This window comes from Chiloscyllium plagiosum, unplaced genomic scaffold (genome assembly GCF_037043375.1).
Source record: "Chiloscyllium plagiosum isolate Xiang-an unplaced genomic scaffold, Cpla_swu_hap1 HiC_scaffold_7, whole genome shotgun sequence".
NCBI lineage: Eukaryota > Metazoa > Chordata > Chondrichthyes > Orectolobiformes > Hemiscylliidae > Chiloscyllium > Chiloscyllium plagiosum.
In genome coordinates, this window is record NW_028270145.1 from 92,796,378 (window position 1) to 92,815,990 (window position 19,613).

General features: G+C 41.9%; 1 protein-coding gene across 6 annotated transcripts in view; it reads left to right on the plus strand.

Annotated features, from left to right (window-relative positions):
* The window catches only part of lypd6 (LY6/PLAUR domain containing 6), a 238,790-nt gene extending 220,830 nt beyond the window's left edge, over nucleotides 1-17,960 (plus strand). For all 6 annotated transcript variants that reach the window (XM_087989250.1, XM_087989251.1, XM_087989253.1 and 3 more), the window contains 3 exons: nucleotides 11,376-11,474; nucleotides 14,509-14,639; nucleotides 15,508-17,960. In XM_087989250.1, coding sequence (XP_087845376.1) covers nucleotides 11,376-11,474; nucleotides 14,509-14,639; nucleotides 15,508-15,675 — 398 coding nt within the window. In that variant the 3' untranslated portion in view covers nucleotides 15,676-17,960. The remainder of the gene's footprint in view (nucleotides 1-11,375; nucleotides 11,475-14,508; nucleotides 14,640-15,507) is intronic.
* Nucleotides 17,961-19,613: the final 1,653 nt, after the last annotated feature.

Genomic DNA, 19,613 nt, shown 5'->3' on the forward strand with positions numbered 1-19,613 from the left:
CCCGGATGCTGCCTGACCTGCTGTGCTTTTCCAACATCACACACTCAACTGTTACACCTCCCCTAATTTTCAGTTTTGTTGATTAAGTTGCCATTAAATGAAATGCTGATCTATGTGAAATCGAATCCTAGTTGTTAGCTGTATTTCTCTGTAGGCTAACTGCTTTTGTCACTTGTGTGTTAATGTGGTACAGGATATAGAGTGAGTCTTAACTTTGGGTTGCAATCTCTACAGCTCCATTTTATTTCTTAGTCTGTTTTTCTACTGGGGAAAAAAAAGCCGAGAAATGTCATGGAGAATAACAGCTGCCCTTTGATCCAACCAACGTTGCTTGAACATCTTTCTCCATACAACTCCATCTGCTTTGTGCCAATACCATGACATTCTTTCCTAGCAAATATGGCTAATCATATTTTTATAGAGTCATAGAGATATACAGCATGGAAACAGACCCTTCGGTCCAACCCGTCCAGTTTATGATTGTAATAACTTTAAAGCCCAGTAAAAAGGGAAGAGATGAAAATCCTGTGTCCAAATTGCCCTGAACTCTAAATTTTCAGATCCTGTGCCAGTGGAACATGGTTACAGTTCAATTCTTAGCTCTTTCTACACTCACTGCACTGTTAGTCAAAACAGACCAGGGAATGCACTGGGAATCTGACTTCTGCTGCTTAGTAGAACACCATACAGGGGAATTCCAACCAATTTTTTCAGAATGTATTCCTTGAACACTGCAAATGCTAACATTTACTCCTTGGTTCCAATAATCCAATAGTATGTGTGACATACCTGACAACATCAGCAGAATACAGTATTCAACTGAATCAATCTTGTGTTATTGGGTCTATCAGTTCATTTCAGCACTGGCATATGAGATACCTGAATAGCATTAGTATTAATGATGCTGTGCTATGTTATTCTAACACCCACCTCTCGCTACCATTTGTTCGTGTAAACCTATAAGGACTATTTAATTAGCCTAAGTGGATCATAGGCCTCAACATTCATCAATCCTTGAATGTTGCACTTAAACTTTATTGGGTAATAATATTTACCAGGAAATTTAGTAGTGCAAGCTGCTGAGTATCACAGGTTTGCTACCGAAAGTAAAAAAAGTCAGGATTTTACCATTTATGAACATTTTAGATTTAGGTAGATGGCTGCCTAACTATTTCCATTGGCTGCTTTACTTATCACAGTCAAAACATTGCTCCAGCAGTTTTTTTCTTCGACCTCCAGCATGATGAGAGATTGAAATCGACCATCTTTTGACTGTTTACTGCAGGGGCAAGCAATCAGTTACACAATTCTCACCTCACACTTCATTCCGAAGGAAGAATCTACCCAAGATGTCTGGTTGGCATTGACAAATTGGACCAACGGGTCTGTTTCCATGTGTATGACCCTATGACCTCAGATTTCAGTGAGAACTGTCTGGGTTCAGTAACGTCCATCCACGAATGCCAGGATGCCAACTGCCCTGGACATTTTATACCTGCTCCTTTTTTCCTTCCAGAACTATCTATTCATGTCGGAAGTCACATGGCACCAGGTTATAAGCCAACAGGTTTATTTGAAATTCACAAATGGACTTTGTCCACCCCAGTCCAACACCAGCACCTCCACGCCATATCTATTACTGGCCAAGTGCGTTTCCAAAACGTAATCACTGCAGAGAAAATATTTCTTTTGCATTAATTGGTATGTGTCTGCAGAGTTATTTAGAAGGATAAATATTTCCAACTGTGTGTTAATCAGCTTTACGTCTTTGCCAACTAAGTCCCTTTTTCACAATAAATCATTGCTTTGGTTATTAATGATATTTAGAATCAGAGTCATAGAGATGTACAGCAGGGAAACAGACCCTTTGGTCCAACCCGTCCATGCTGACCAGATATTCCACCCCAATCTAATCCCACCTGCCAGCACCCGGCCCATATCCCTCCAAACCCTTCCTATTCATATACTCATCCAAATGCCTTTTAAATATTGCAATTGTACGAGCTTCCACCACATCCTCTGGCAGCTCATTCCATACACGTGCCACCCTCTGCATGAAAAAGTTGTCTCTTTTATATCTTTCTCCTCTCACCCTAAATCTATGCCCTCTAGTTCTGGACTCCCCGACCCCAGGAAAAAGACTTTGTCTATTTATCCTATCCATGCCCCTCATAATTTTGTAAACCTCTACAAGGTCACCCCTTAACCTCTGATGCTCCAGGGAAAACAGCCCCAGCCTGTTCAGCCTCTCCCTATAGCTCAAATCCTCCAACCTTGGCAACATCCTTGTAAATTTTTTCTGAACACTTTCAAGTTTCAGAACATCTTTCCGATAGGAAGGAGACCAGAATTGCATGCAGTATTCCAACAGTGATCTAACCAATGTCCTGTACAGCTGCAACGTGATCTCCCAACTCCAGTTCTCAGTACTCTGACTGATAAAGGAAAGCATACCAAATGCCTTCTTCACTATCCTATCTACCAGAAACTCCACTTTTAAGGAGCTACGACCCTGCATTCTCTTTGTTCAGGAACACTCCCTAGGACCTTACCATTAAGTGTGTAAGTCCTGCTAAGATTTGCTTTCCCAAAATGCAGCACCTCGCATTTTTCTGATCTTTTTATTTAAAATCTAATATAGTTAAACTATATAGTTAGGCAATATTGCTGGCTCGGTAAAACATTTAAATTTATTACATGACTAATGGGCCTAGAGAGAGTGCACCTCTCCAGCCTTGGTCATAACAATGGAGAAGTTGGCCCTTCATTAAATAGTGACCTGGACAATAGCAGATTACAGATAAAAATTGGTGAAATGTAAAATCACATGCAAATGCATTATGACTTACCACGACTCCATGGATTGATTGCGAAGCACCTGCTGTACTGTTTATGGCCCACTCCTCAGACTGTAGGCACATGGATCGCCAGTCTCTGACCACCCCAAGCAACTGACAGACCATGCCCAAAGCCAAGCCCAAGCCCATGGACTAATAGCAGGTGATTCTCCTGATTTACTACACCAGCAACCTCATTGAAAGGCTATCTCCCTTGGCCTGACAGAGGACTATAGATGTTGAAACATGACCATTTGGTTGATACGTATGCAGTGCGTTTGCTGCATACACTGCTGGCACTTGGTACAAGTGTGACACTGACATAACACAGTGCCATATAGCAACAACATCCACCCACTTGACTGACAGTGAGCACTAAATGAACAAGTGAGGAGCTCTGAGATGCACCCATTAGATGGGTGCCAGTCTCTACTGGCAAAGTATCCTCGCAACAGCATTACAATGAAAGGTGCCTATGCACGTCAATGTGCAGAAGTATATTGTGACTAGGTTGGAGATGTTCCATGAAGATGCAGTTAGGCTGGTACATATATGTTGCCCATATCTGTGGACAGGAGATGAGGGTGTCGCTGCCCATGGAGTGTGCCCTGTGATGTGGCATTGAGCATTAAGGAGAAGCTTGAAGGAGAAGTGATGAGCTGGAGTCACCAGGCACCTGCTCCCACTTTCATGAATTGTCTCCATCTGGCTTCTATCTAGAACATAGATAGAAGGCCCTTAGGCCCACGATGTTGTGCCGAGACTTAATCCTAATGTAAAATATAGTAACTTAACCTACGCATCCCTCAACTCACTGCTATCCATGTGCATGTCCAGCAGTTGCTTAAATGTCCCCAATGACTTCACTTCTACCATGTCATCTGGCAATGCATTCCATGCATTCACAACTCTCTGCGTAAAGAACCTACCTCTGACATCTCCTTTATATCTTCCTCCTAATATCTTCAAACTATGACTTCTCGTACCAGTCAATCCTGCCCTGGGGAAAAGTCTCTGGCTATTGAGTCTAGCTATTCCTCTCATTGTTTTGTATACCTCAATCAGACCTCCTCTCTTCCTCCTTCTCTCCAGAGAGAAAAGTCTGAGTTTATGTTGCCTTTCTTCATAAGGCAAGCCCTCCAGTCCAGGCTGCATCCTGGTAAACCTTCTTTGCACTCTCTCCAAAGCTTCCACATCTTTCCTTTAGTAGGGCAACCAGAACTGGACACAATATTCCAAGTGTGGTCTCACCAGGGACTTGTAGAGCTGCAGCAAAACCTCGCAGCTCTTAAACTCCTGTTAATGAAAGCCAAAATACCATATGCTTTCTTAACAACCCTATCCACTTGGGTGGCAACTTTGAGGGATCTATGTACTTGCACACTCAGATCAATCTGTTCCTCCACACTGCCAAGAATCCTGTCTTTAATCCTATATTCAGCATTCGAGTTATACCTTCCAAAATGCATCACTTTTTGCATTTATCCAGGTTGAACTCCATCTGCCATTTCTCAACCCAGTTCTGAATCCTGTCTATGTCGCGCTGCAGCCTGCAGTAGCCCTCAATACTGTTGACAACACCTCCAACCTTTGTGTCATCTGCAAATTTACTAATCCACCCCTCAACCTCCTCATCCAAGTCACTTATAAAAACTACAAAGAGCAGAGGCCCAAGAATAGAGCCCTGTGGGACCCTACTCAACACTGTCCTCCAGGCTGAATATTTTCCATCTACAACCACTCTCTGCCTTCTGTCAGCCAGCTAATTCTGAATCCAGATAGCCAAATCTCTCTGTAACCCATACTTCCTGACTTTATGAATGAGGAGAAAGTGAGGTATGCAGATGCTGGAGATCAGAGCTGAAAATGTGTTGCTGGAAAAGCGCAGCAGGTCAGGCAGCATCCAGGTAACAGGAGAATCGACGTTTCGGGCATGAGCCCTTCAGGAATGAGGAAAGTTTGTCCAGCAGGCTAAGATAAAAGGTAAGGAGGAGGGACTTGGGGGAGGGGCATCGGAAATGTGATAGGTGGAAAGAGGTCAAGGTGAGGGTGATAGGTCAGACTGGGGTGGGGGCGGAGAGGTCAGGAAGAAGATTGCAGGTTAGGAAGGCGGTGCTGAGTTCGATGGATTTGACTGAGACAAGGTGGGGGAAGGGGAAATGAGGAAACTGGTGAAATCCGAGTTCATCCCTTGTGGTTGGAGGGTTCCTAGGCGGAAGAGGAGGCGCTCTTCCTCCAACCGTCGTGTTGTTGTGGTCTGGTGATGGAGGAGTCCAAAGACCTGCATATCCTTGGTGGAATGGGAGGGGGAGTTGAAGTGTTGAGCCACAGGATGGTTGGGCTGGTTGGTCCAGGTGTCCCAGAGGTGTTCTCTGAAACGCTCCGCAAGTAGGCGGCCTGTCTCCCCAATATAGAGGAGGCCACATCGGGTGCAGAGGATGCAATAGATGATGTGTGTGGAGGTGCAGGTGAATCTGTGGCGGATATGGAAGTTTCCTTTGGGGCCTTGGAGGGAGGTGAGGGGGGAGGTGTGGGCGCAAGTCTTGCACCTCCTGCGGTTCCAGGGGAAGGTGCCGGGAGTGGAGGTTGCATTGGTGGGAGGTGTGGATCTGACGAGGGAGTCACGGAGGGAGTGGTCTTTACGGAATGCTGATAGGGGAGGGGAGGGAAATATATCCTTGGTGGTGGAGTCCGTTTGGAGGAGTGGAATGAGCCTACCATGGGGAACCCTATCAAATGCCTTGCTGAAATCCATTTACACCACATCCACTGCTCGACTGTCGTCGACCTGTCTTGACACCTTCTCAAAGAACTCAATAAGATTTGAGGCATGACCTGGCCCTTACAAAGCCATGATGACTGCCTTTAATCACACTATGCTTTGCCAAATATGTCATAAATCCTATCCCTCAGAATTCTTTCCAAAACTTGGCTGACCACAGACTTGAGACTGACTGGTCTGTAATTGCCAGGGATTTCCCTATTACCCTTCTTTAAAAGTGGAACAACGTTCGCCTCCTTCCAATCCTCCGGTACAACTCCCGTGGAGAGTGAGGAGGCAAATATCCTCGCCAGCGGCTTAACAACCTCCTTTCTCGCTTCCCGGAGCAGCCTAGGATAAATCTGGTCTGGCCCTGAGGATTTATCAATCTTAATGTTTTCTAATCTGATGAATAGGAACCTGCAAATAAATGAAGCATCATTAGGTAGTAACTGCTTGCTAATGCAAGCAAATGTCTTCAAGTAGGTTTCTTGATACTCGCTAGCAAACTTTTTACCTTGCTGTTTAATACTGGTTGGAGAATCTGATGTTTCCCTCTTGCTATTGAAAACCTTATTTCTTCCAATCTTACCCTAGTTTCCCAATTGACCCACCGATGCCTACATCATTTAGGGGCTAGGAAGATTCCATCTTCTCATTCACTTCCTCTATATGGCTGACCCCTTGATTGAATGGTCCTTGGGCATTTTGGGGGCTTTTGAGGATGAATTCAGCCTTCCACTGCCAACCCCTGCCCCTGCCACTGTGTATTTTGAGGAAATCACAGTGAGGAAATCACTGTGTCCCTGTCAAAGCCTACTCCACACTGTGGTCCAGGGATATTGAACCTCAGTGCAAGACTTGCCGAAACAGTCCCAGTAGGATAGGTGGACTCTATCTAATTAGAGATTGGCTCTGAGATCCTTAGAAGAAGCTATCTGATATTGAAAGGATCTTTTTTTTCTCACAAATAAGTGAATTTGTTTACTTTCCTAGTTGCCAAAACAGTGATGTCATACCTGACACTTGCTGTTGGAGTTAGATAAGAGTTTAATGGTGTTAGAGTAACCTCATCTGGTCAAACATCATTAATAATAATTGTTTTATGTGAACGCACTGTGTTAGATGGAATGCCACAACAAAACAAATAGTGTTAAACAATCATTACCTATGACATCATGCATTTTGGTGGCACAATTACACACAAATAAACAACTTTAAGGTTAATCATTTCAGAAAGGGCAACGCCATGCCAAGCATTTGAACTATTCATTATTACTAGATTTTAAAGTGGGTCTTTCAGAGGTGAAGGAATGCTTCTTCTTTCAATCATTATTAATAGATTACACACCAACCTTGATCTGAAATTAAGGAATGTTGTCATTTTAATCTGTGATCTAGATGATTACTTTACCACGACCTTGTCCTCTTATTTAAACAAAAAAGTTTTACGTTAAATGTTTTAAAAGTTTAAAATGGTCAATTATTTTTGACACATTCACAGCATTTCTCAGTTGTGCCACCAACCATTCCAGTTCTTAAAGTTTATGTTAGGACTTGTTGAGAAGCCTTCTGAGGAGCGTGACTCACATTGATGAGACAATGGATTAACAAAATGTTTATCGCCCTGAGTTTGAAGTTTGTATCTCTTGTTACTATGCAACAAGTGTGCAGTAGATCACAAGACTGATGTTTGCAAAGAATTGTGGATGAAAGGCTTTTAAATCTTGATGGCACAATTATAATCCCGATTAATATATTTTACGTTGCATATGTACTGGTGTCACTCCTATCCCTAGCAACAACACAGAACAGATCTGTTGTTGAGAACAGAAATGAAGTTCCTGCAAGCTGCCTGATCTAATCTGCCATTACAGTTTCTGCAGATTATTGTTACCTGATGAGACAATACTTACATTAGCTCCTATAACATAACAACTACTTGTGAGTAATGTATTACTGAAAGATTCATCGTCATTTATTACAGTTGCTGGTACCTACATATATTATAATCATAGGTGCTTCTATATCTGGGCTAGTACTGTGCAATTCAGTTACAGTTAGCACACTTCCCACAGAATGTCATGCTGCAAATGGCCCTAGTAAGATGGAGTCTGAAACCTTTACATCATCAGGTCAAAGGAAATGATACAGTGATGACATCATGAACATGTCTCTTAAAGACATGTTGTATACGGAGACATAACACTGCCCAAGCCAAGCCTTATTCACTGACCTTATTACCAACACCTACTTAACTGTATCTACAAACATTTGCTATGAAGATTTATTTTTGGAATAAGTGAATTAACACTCTCAAACAAATAATGTTCTGGCCTGCAAGACGTAAGGCTGAGCTGGGCTCCATCTCTCCTCCAAATGTCATTCTTCTTCTTTTGGCCCTTGTCACAAACATGTTCTCCCTGACTTTCCTCGTATGTTTCCAGTTCCAAATGGATTATTGGTATCTCTGAGCAGCAACAGTCATTATGTTGCTTTTGTTAAGATTCTCTCTGTAGCTTTCAGGAGGAAGTTTTTTTGAGATCCAATATAGCAGTATAATGTACAGATTTAAAGTAGGGCATTCAGATTTAAATTGTGATAAAGATTGTATGCAATGCTTTTATAAATAAATCAGGACTTTATTCCATTGTTTGGGTTGTTGTGCGCTTGCTGCCTGTTGCTGTGAACATTGATTTTAAAATGGCTCTGTCTTGCATTCATGACCATTTTCAATTTGGTCACAACAACTTGATAATTTGGTATTTGTTATGGTATTTGTTATAATTTTCAATTAGTTTGTAACATTTATTTTATCCGGTCACTTAAATGAACAAACTTTCGTAGAAAAATGAGATGTCTGTAGAAGTTAAGACTCCCACAAATTGCTTCAACAAATGGTGAAAGTAAATTCCCTTTGTTTTTGCTTCAAATGATTATAGTTATAGAACGGTCTGAAATGCAGAATAGACATACAATGACCTAAGTCAATTTTACATCTGTAGCTTGTATAAATCTGTCAAAAATAGGCTGGATTTTGTTATTAAAGGAACCTTAGTTCGTCTTTTATAATTGGACATTGTTAACAATGACGACCAGGAATGAATAACAGCCTTAGATGTTCAGATGATAGGATCTGTCAAACTGATATTCTGTCTGTAGGTTCACACTTACTTAGAATTGACAGTTTTAAGTGATGTATATACACAATTATTTCTGTGTTCTTCAAGTTGCTATGAATCCTATCAATTTTACACTAACCAAATGTCTCTCTCTTTGAATCAGTGCCAATTTTTATTCTGCCTGAGAACTTTCCTGTGATGTGCTTTAATGTATTGCCTGACGGTTCCCCATCCAATCACAGCACCAGAAAAACTGGTGGTGGCAAAAGTGACCATTTAGAAGCCCTCCCTTCAGCCAAAACGTGCTGGAGTAAGGCTGGTGGGACCTGCAAACTTCTTGGAAGCTGCCCTGCCCATGGAAGCTGCAGCTCTATCAGTCTAACAGTGTCAGAGTTTCAAAGGATGTGTGGGCAGGTTTGCCAGCAGGCCCATACAAAAGGCCTCATAAATCCTTGATCTGGATCCACCTGGAATCCTGTGAACAGTTCTGCTCCCCTTGTCTATAGGAAGATATACTGGCGGTGGAGGCGGTCCAAAGAGTTTTCACTTGGTTGATTCTGGGTAGGGAGGGGTTTTTTATGAGGAGGGTTTGAGATGGTTGGGCAGTCACTCGTGGGAGTTTAAAAGAATGAGAGGAGGCCTTGTTGAAACATTTAGAATTACTAGGCGGCTTGACAGGGTAGATGTGGAGGTTTTTTCCCCTTGTTGGAAAGCCTAGAACCAGAGAGCATAATCTCAGATTAAGGAGTTAGATTTTTTATAAGAGATGAGGGTTCGTACATTAGGTTTACCTTACATGAGGGTCAATGGTCAGCACAAAATCGTGGGCTGAAGGGCCTGTTCTGTGCTGTACTGTTCTATGTTCTATGAGAACTTTTTCTCTCTCAAAGGGTGGTGGATATGTGGAATTCTTTACTATCGGGGATTTCCGCAACTCATAGAAATATAGGAATGGGATTAGACCATTCAGCCCCTTGAGCCTGTTCTGCCATTCATTGAGATCATGGCTGATCTGTGGCCTAAAAACAAAAACTTACCTCTCTCAGATTTAAAATTAGCAACTGATCCAGCACCCACTTCTGTTTGAGGAAGTTCCAAACTTCTACGACACTTCATGTAAAGAAGTGCTTTCTAACATCTCTTCTGAGTGGTCTGGGTTCCAGTTATCACACTGTACTCTCTACTTCTGGAATCGAGAATCTCCAACCAGTGGAAAAAGATGATCTTTATCTACCCTGTCTTTTCCTGTTGATATCTTGAAAATTTCGTTAAGGTCACCATTTAACCTTCTAAATTCTTGAGGAAACAGGCCTAATTTGTATACCTCCTGCTCTAACTTCACCCCTGAAGTTCAGATATTATTCTCGTAAACTTACATTGTACTCTCTCCAATGCAAATGTATCCTTCGTAAAGTGTGGTACCCAAATCTTCTCACAGTACTCCAAGTGAGGTATGATGCAGCATGATGTCTGCAACTTTGTACTCCTGCCCTCGAGGTAAAAAGGCCAGTATTCCATTAGCTTTTTTGATTATTTTCTCCATCTGTTCATGACAGGTGAAAATCCTATGCACCAGATCCCCCAGTTCTCTTTACACATCCCCTGTATTTTACTTCAAATCTCTAGGAAGTACCCTTTTCAATCCAAAATGGATAACCTCACACTTATCTGAGTTGAAATCCATCTGCCATAGTTTTTCCTATTCATGTCGTCAGTATCCCTTTGTAATTTTATGCAACTGTCTGCACTGTCTACAAAGCCACCCAACTTTGTGTCGTTTGCAAATTTAGATGTTTGACTTTTTATGCCATTATCCAAGTCACTAATAAATACTCAGGGAGGCTTCGGGGCTAGGAAGTTGTGAGATTTCCAGAGATGTGGCTGGGAAGGAAGGATGGGGTGGGGTTGGAAGGTGCTCTGTCCTCAGGGATGGATGGAGGGGAGGCATACTGGGATGGTACACATGATGGGCAAAAAGCATCCTCTAATCATAGCAACATTTATCCCTCCTGCTGTTTTAAACACCTTAAGAAAAATCATGAAACCGATTAATACGGCCAAACCATTTAAGTGGAATAACTAAATGTTGATTTCAGGTTCATCAGTCTTTTAAACCACAAATTCATATTGAAGCTTTCCTTAGAGGGCACAGTGGCTCAATAGTTAGCACTGCTGCCTCACACCACCAGGGACCTGGGTTCACTTCCAGCCTCAGGCGACTGTCTGTGTGGAGTTTGCACAATCTTCCTGTGTCTGCATGGGTTTCCTCCCACAATCAAAGATGTGCAGGTTAGGTGAATTGGCCATGCTAAATTGCCCATAGTGTTCAGGGATGTGTAGGTTAGGTGTATTAGTCAGGGGTAAATATAGGATAGGGGGAATGGGTCTGGGTGGGTTACTCTTCGGAGGGTCGGTGTGGACTTGCTGATTTGAAGGGCCTGTTTCCACACTGTAGGGATTCTAGCATTCTATAAAATCAGATACCAGTCCATGTGTGAGAGGAAAGTATTGACATTGAGGCTTATGTACCCTTTTCATCATCCTCCTCACAATACTGTCCTGCTGTATTTCGTTCCTTTTGTCATTTAAACTAACAGTAGTCAAATATTATTGCTGGAGCTTTTTGATCAAATGTAAATTTTTGTTCGTTTGCAGCAACACCTTTTCCTGGTGGGTTCAAATGCTTTACGTGTGAAAATGCAGCAGATAATTACGAATGCAACCGCTGGGCACCAGATATCTACTGCCCCAGAGGTATGTCCAGACTGTGGGGAAATGCTATCATCATACACAACAGCTTTGTGCAGCTCAGTAAGTCTCTGCTGCCATACTTATTTCATCAAGATTCACACCCTTGATACCCTACCCATTCCCACACATGCCATGCACATCGACATTTTAACTGGAGTGGGTATAATAAAAGGGATAAGGTGAGGGAGGGTTTTTCCCTGGCAAGAGAAAGTGGATGGATTTGATGGCATGCAGAGGCAAGTACTAAATCCCTTGGAATGTATGTCAGATCAAGACTCCAACACCAGTTCCAATACCGAACAACCCAGATGGCCTCCTTCTTCAAAGACCGCAATTTCCCCCCAGACGTGGTCGACGATGCTCTCCACCGCATCTCCTCCACTTCCCGCTCCTCTGCCCTTGAGCCCTGCCCCTCCAACCGCCATCAGGACAGAACCCCACTGGTCCTCACCTACCACCCCACCAACCTCCATATACATCGTATCATCCGTCGTCATTTCCGCCACCTCCAAACGGACCCCACCACCAGGGATATATTTCCCTCCCCTCCCCTATCAGCATTCCGAAAAGACCACTCCCTCCGTGACTCCCTCATCAGGTCCACGTCCCCCCACCAACCCAACCTCTACTCCCGGCACCTTCCCCTGCAACCGCAAGAAATGCAAAACTTGCACCCACACCTCCCCCCTTACTTCCCTCCAAGGCCCCAAGGGATCCTTCCATATCCGCCACAAATTCACCTGCATCTCCACACACATCATTTACTGCATCCGCTGCACCCGATGTGGCCTCCTCTATATTGGGGAGACAGGCTGGCTACTTGCGGAACGTTTCAGAGAACACCTCTGGGACACCCGGACCAACCAATCCAACCACCCCGTGGCTCTACACTTCACTCCCCTTCCCACTCCACCAAGGACATGCAGGTCCTTGGACTCCTCCATTTCCCGACCATAGCAACACGACGGCTGGAGGAAGAGAGCCTCATCTTCCGCCTAGGAACCCTCCAACCACAAGGGATGAACTCAGATTTCTCCAATTTCCTCATTTCCCCTCCCCCCACCTTGTCTCAGTCCCAACCCTCGAACTCAGCACCACCTTCCTAACCTGCAATCGTCTTCCTGACCTCTCCGCCCCCACCCCCACTCCGGCCTATCATCCTCACCTTATCACCCTCACCTTAACCTCCTTCCACCTATCGCATTTCCAACGGCCCTTCCCCAAGTCCCTCCTCCCTACCTCTTATCTTAGCCTGCTTGGCACACTTTCCTCATTCCTGAAGAAGGGCTCATGCCCGAAACGTCGATTCTCCTGCTCCTTGGATGCTGCCTGACCTGCTGCGCTTTTCCAGCAACACATTTTCAGCTCTGATCTCCAGCATCTGCAGTCCTAACTTTCTCCTTCCACACCATTCAACCTTCCTTCAAGCTTTTATGAAGTGGGATTGAGGAGAGCAAGGAAAGCCCTTTGGATCTATCAGATTTATTGAGAATTAAGAGGCAGTTAAGACCTCCATTCCATTTTGCCCTCATTTCTGCATTATCAGCCTAAGGAACCTGTTTCTTAACCTGTCAGCAATTTGCCAGAGTCACCACAGTAAGAGCATAGTTGGCAGAGTTTCTTCAGTGAAATTGACCAGCTGGCAAGGCTTTTGTCATTTTCACTGTGGAACTTCAACCATAGCCGGGTAAGAGGGTGCTGCTTAAAAGACATTGTCTGTCAGAATGTCAGAATTTCCTTGACATGTCTTTGAAGGCTCTTCACTCATCCTGTTGTTCCTGGCATTGTAGCGGGCATATGACCATTACACGTGTCCTCGACCACCTGAATCCATACTTGCTTGTATAGAGAGAGGGTAACTTCTCTTCCATTCTTTGGGAGAGCTCACCCCACCCCAGCCCCTCAGACCCACAGCAGGCGCTCCAGGTAAGAAAGAAAGATCTCACAAACAGTCCTCCAAGATCTCCTCTCTATTCCTGTGGTGACCTTACCGCAGCCTCAAAAAATGCACGTAATGGTGAACCCTTGTAACCAACGCCCTTGTTTCCTTTAATATGTAATTATCCCTTTGACAGAATGCACACAGTATGCCACTTGCCTTCCCAAAAGGCTAAGGCATTCTCGGGATAGGATCTTGAAGCCATGGCTGCATTAAAGCCAATGGCTAATCAGCTCATTAGCAAGTTAGGTTTTCCATTCGAAAACGGTACCAATTTTCCAGTAGAGACTAATTTCAGAAGATTCTGTCCATAGATTCCAAATGAGAGATGACGTTGTGGTGTGGACCTTATATAATGTTTTGTGCATAAAATGTTTAGGGAACCTCCTCACGCACATTCAATTACTAAAGCTTTGTTTACAAGCTTGATGTAAGCTGATGCCTGTAGTAGTAACTGTCAGGTTCTTCTATTCACTGTGTACAAGCATGCTGACAATGTGCAAGAACACACTCTCGACAATAGAGATGCATTCACACCTGATGTCACTTAGCAGCCTTGTCTCATCTTTTAGAGGAGGAATGTGACTGTCTAACTGCCTAGGAATGTGGTCATTCCACTACAAGGAAATTAAAAACAATAATTCAAGGCAGTAAATTGCAGTTTAACAGTCCAATCTATGGCATACATTCCAGAACACATTTTAACCTGCTAACACTTTGGGTGTATGTTGCCTGCCATTTAACCTCTTGAACCTGTTCTGCCATCCAATGAGATCATGGCTCAAAGTGCAACCTAGCTCCCTATAAACTGCCTGAATGTTGTGTCCCTTAATACTTTGGCTAACAAGAATCCTTCAAGCTCTATTTTAAAAGTAACCGTTGATCCAACATCAGTTTCCCTTTGTGAGAGTCTCAAAATTCGATGGTCCTTTGTGAGAAGGGATGAGGCCCAATTTCACATTGCTTCCCCTGTTCACGTGACATGATAACCAGTTCTCTGGAGTTTAACAATTATCCACACTAAGTCATGCCACAATGTCCAATGTTTCATTGGGGCTGTCAGATTTTCTCATTTTTTTGGATGTTCTTGTTTTCTAGAGACACAGTACTGTTACACGAGGCATAAAATGAATGTGAAGGGTGAAAGTTCATCGGTCACAAAGCGATGTGTCCCTCTGAAGGAGTGTTTATATGTTGGTTGCACACAACCTGATAATGAAGGAAACAAGGTGAATAGATACTTTTCTGCATTCCTATTTGAAGATAATATTCTATAAATACGATGCATTTGCCTCATTTTGTCCCTTTTATTGGATAATATTTGACTAAACTCACCCTAATTTGAAGCCCAAATCATATTAATGCCCTTTTGATGTACAAAGCTTGGATTCCTCTCAAACCTTGGGTGGGGGCAAAGACAGGGAGTGTGCCAAGGATCCATTACCAATGGGCATGTGGGAATAGTTCCTGGCTGTCAAATAGAAAGGAATGGAGGGGCTAGTGTGCAATTTCAGTAAAAGGAGGAGAGAGTGAGTTCTTTGTGGGGCTGAGATGAGCACTCCTCCACCTCCAGGTCATCATTAAAACCAAACGGTCTTACCTGTCAGCCCCTCTTTTGGGGCCACTATTGTTTTGGTGCTGTGTGTGAGGACCTGACAGCAGATCAGTGTTTGAAAAAAATGATGTAGCAGCAAGGAACAAATAAATGGATTACACCCCCTCTCCTACTGGACTCCCCCTCCCCCAGCTCCCCCTCCGGCACACTCATGAGAATGGGATATTTAAATTGTGGCTGAAGTACTTTGCCAAATTTTTGATGTTGGTATGAATTCAAATGGACCTTGAACGATGACTGTCAGAATCACAGGGGAAGTAAAAGAACAGCAATGTAGGATCTGTTTATGGAAGTTGCCTTAGTCCAGAAATCAGAAGTTAATTTGTTATCTACTGAGATTTCATGAGGTTGTAAAGGCTATTACCTAAAGAGCAAGATCTCTCATTCTAAATGGAATAGTTTTCTGCTTATTTAGTTAATGATGTTGGAGGTCAAATACCCTCACCACAATATTCAATAATGTTCAATGTCATCTTTTTCAGGTTTGCACCTCATGCTGTGAAGGGACAATCTGTAACCTCCCATTACCTAGAAACACTTCCCAGGCAGTATTTGCAACACTGTCTCCAATAAATCAAACATCTCGACATTCCTTTCACACTGCAATGACTTTAACCTGCGTCAGCCTTCTGTTCCTGCTTGTTGTATAGCTGGTGCTATTTTAATGCACTCATGTACAGCGTTGTTTAACATAGTATTTATTTTTGTATGATACGTTTATACAGTGAAATGTCCTCTATACTGTAAATAAGGTTTAAAACATCTAAGTTTCTCATGCTAAATATGAATTGAACTGTTTTCTGTTGAAAATATAAGCAATTTTAAGTTTGTGAAAAGATTCTGAAGGAGTGCAGGAATTATGAAAATTTGAAGTCAGTAACTGATATTTATTATTTGTTTGTTACTTATTATATAGGCATTGATATGTCAAGAAATATTCAACACCTGAAATATCTGCTAAGCGTCACAAACATAACATTTGCATTCACTTGTTAAAAAAAACAAAGTAGGTGGGAGGAAATCTTGATTTTCTTAGCATAATTCCATTTCCCTCTGGCAGAGCAGTCAATGTGATATTCATTAAAAATTAACCAAATAATCAAACATCTTGAAATATTTTTAAGAAACCATTATCAGAGACTTAATGAAATAAGTTATCATTATTAAGTCTCCTGGGATGTGTTTTGTCCCTTACAAATATTTTCTACAATTAGAAGTTATTCATGTTAGAACAAATGATACTATGTTGTTCTTTGATTGCAAATTCACTGATTTCCATATATTTCAGCCAAGATGGGAACATAATCGAAGCTGGGGTAGACCAGTTGGCCCCTTGAGCCTGTTCTGACATCTGATAAGATCATGGCTGATTTGAGTGAGGCTTTAACTCCAGTTACCAGTCTGCCCCTCATGACTTTTTGAGTTTCTTGTTAATCAAAAATAAAATCTGTCTAGCTCATCCTTAAATATATTAAATGACCTGACCTCCAATGTTCTCTGGGGTAGAGAAGGCCAAACATTAACATACTAGCAAAACCAATATTCTTTTCCACCCACTTATAACCTGACTCTCCTTTGACTGGAGGAGTGGCAGATACCATTGCCTCAAGCTCCCTGTTGCCTATTGAGCAGTGGCAGGATTCTTAAGATTGTGAATATACTGGAGCAACATGTTTGAATTTGGCAGAAGTTCCTCTTCGTTTCCGTATTAAATGGAAGACCCTTTATTTTAAAACCATGGTCCTTTGCTTTCTAAGTTCCCTCACAAGGGGAAATATCTTCTCAGTATCTATCTGTCAAACCTTCTCTGAATCTTATATGTTTCAGTCAGGTTGGCTTTTATTCCTCTAAACTCCATTAAATGTAGACTCAAACTGTCCTAGCTTTCCTCACAGGTCCCCACTGGACGAAGGTAACATTATAACTAGTTGACCCAGGATTGGAGTTTGTCCTGGAGCTTTGTTCTTTTCAAGAGGAGAAGGGAAGAGGGAGGACACACAATAGCTCAAGAGCTGCAATTGAAAGCAGTAAATGAGAAATCCAAAGAGGTTTGCTGATCAACTTTTTATTTCTTTTAGCAACCAGTGTATAAGGCAAATTATGGCATTAACAATAAACATAAATAAGCAAGTGCATATTTAATGACTTCACAATAGCCAAAATGCAATGCAATCAATGCAAACATTATTTTTGAAGTGTAACAGTTACTATTGTAATGTAGGACACACTCTTAATTTGTGTACAGGAAGTTCTCGCAACCGTAATGAAATAATGGCGAGATATTTTTTTGTTTAGATGCTGGTTGAGTTAAATGTTAGCCAGAGACCTGTAAAAGTCTGCTGCCCTTCAAAGAGTACCATTTTTGTGTTACATTTACTTGGGAGATGCTCCACGTTTGAAAGATGACATTATGACAGTATTCGCTAATTATTGCACTGAAGTGCCATAATGATGAGTTCAAGTCTGTGAAGAAGGTATTTGAATGGCATTGGAAGAAGGAGCTGAAAATGTGTTGCTGGAAAAGCGCAGCAGGTCAGGCAGCATCCAAGGAGCAGGAGAATCGACGTTTTGGGCATGAGCCCTTCTTCAGGAATATCGACGTTTCGGGCATTAGCCCTTCTCCTGCTCCTTGGATGCTGCCTGACCTGCTGCGCTTTTCCAGCAACACATTTTCAGCTCTGATCTCCAGCATCTGCAGTCCTCACTTTCTCTATTGAAAGAAGGAGTCAATGCAAGACCATAGTGAAAAGCAAGAAAGAAAAATGTGGGTCAATCAAAATGCAAAATATTGCAAATGCTAAAATAAAAATAAAAAAGGCGTGAACCACCAGAATGTGTAAAACTCTGATTATCCTTCTGTAAAGAACTTTGGAATATTTCACTACTTTTTAAAGGCCCTTATATAAATATATCCAGCTGTGGTTGATGCCAGAAATTCTTGGGAAACTGGTTATGATATCATTGGTTCAAATTTCTAATAGGATTGTCATTCTAATTTAACAAAAACATTGCCTCATTGTTCTAGATTTTTCGCTTTCTGCTTGAGTTTGTTAGAAACACGGCATGTGAACATTTCTTTGTAAGCCAACTTCAAATGACACCTGCCAACCACATAATGAAGGAAAGGCAAAAAAAAATGGTGTTAGAAATTCCTAATGAAACATTACAGGCCTCCTTATCTACTTGGAGTTGACATGTTTACCACAGCTGATATGGTTAGTTTATGCACTTCAAAACAGATCTAGACTGAGAGTAGCTGATATTCCAGTTTGGTTCCAATAATTACACCCTCTCCTTAGGCACAAAAAGAAAACAGGAGTTTCGTTGAAACGGTTTTCAACCACTAGCCTGGTTGGGAGTGCCACCTTGTCTTGTGGTTAATTTCACTCCTGTGTCTGGATGGCAAGATTGGAAAATCCATGCCATGCTTAGACTTGAACACAAACTGGCACTTGTAAAGCAATATTGCAGTATAGCACTACATTGTTACCCAAATTTTAATTCCTATGAGAAGCTGAAAAGATGCTGAACTGATGCAATACTTGCATGTTCCGGTGGCCGATGAAAACTATTCATCTTATAGGGTCATTGTTCCAGAAGGATAACATAATATGGATTTTGTTCATCCAAATCCCTAAGTAACTGTCTGTTCCAGTGCAGTGGCTTGCGATTAGGAAACGGATTTATCATTGATGCATGTGGCTAATAACTCTCAGTGCCCATCTGTCATAGAATGAGAGGCAAAAGTATTTCAAATGTAAGCTACCTATTTCGTATCTTTTTGATTTTCATACATTGATGGTCTTTTGCCAATCCAGGTTCTGGTCATTCCAATAAATGCTTTATAAATAAGGCAAATTACAAAATTCATTACCCCAGTAAAATTCATATATAGATTTAACTTTGGGAATCCTGAAAACAAGTTCAGAGCTTGGATTTTTAATCTACTGAAGGCCAAGGCTGGATCTCAGCCTTTCTAAGTAGAAAAATTCACAATCAAATGATTTATAAATCAATTTACTTAGTGAGGTAGGAGGTCAATTGAAAAAGAGCTACAGTGGCCCAGTTGCAATTTAGTGAAGGTCTGAACAGCAACTTGACTGGCCAGAACCTGTTTAATTATGTTGGAATTAATTAGACTGTCAAAACCTACTCAAAGCCTTAAAAAGAATTCTGCACCGAAGATTATTTTAGGTGGACAGTGGCAGCAGCCTCTGTTTTTTGAATGCGTTGCCTGTTGCTCTGAAGATTTTCCATTTCTGCCATTAAAATCTCTTCATTTTGGATTGAACTTTGAAGCAATAAATTATTGTTTTGGGATATTTATTTGCTTTTGTAATGCAGACATTTTTGACGAACTTGTGCAACATACCATTTTTGCTGAGTACTAATTAATATTTACATATAATTGTTGCATTCATACTACACTGTAATAATAGATCATACTTTATTTCTTGGTATAAAATACAAACAGCAGAAGATCAGCTGACATCTGCACTCCTTGGATCAACCTGTAATAATGATTAAATGAATTACTCTTGTAATAGCTATGGTTTCAAGTATTATATGTATTGTCATCCAACCAGAA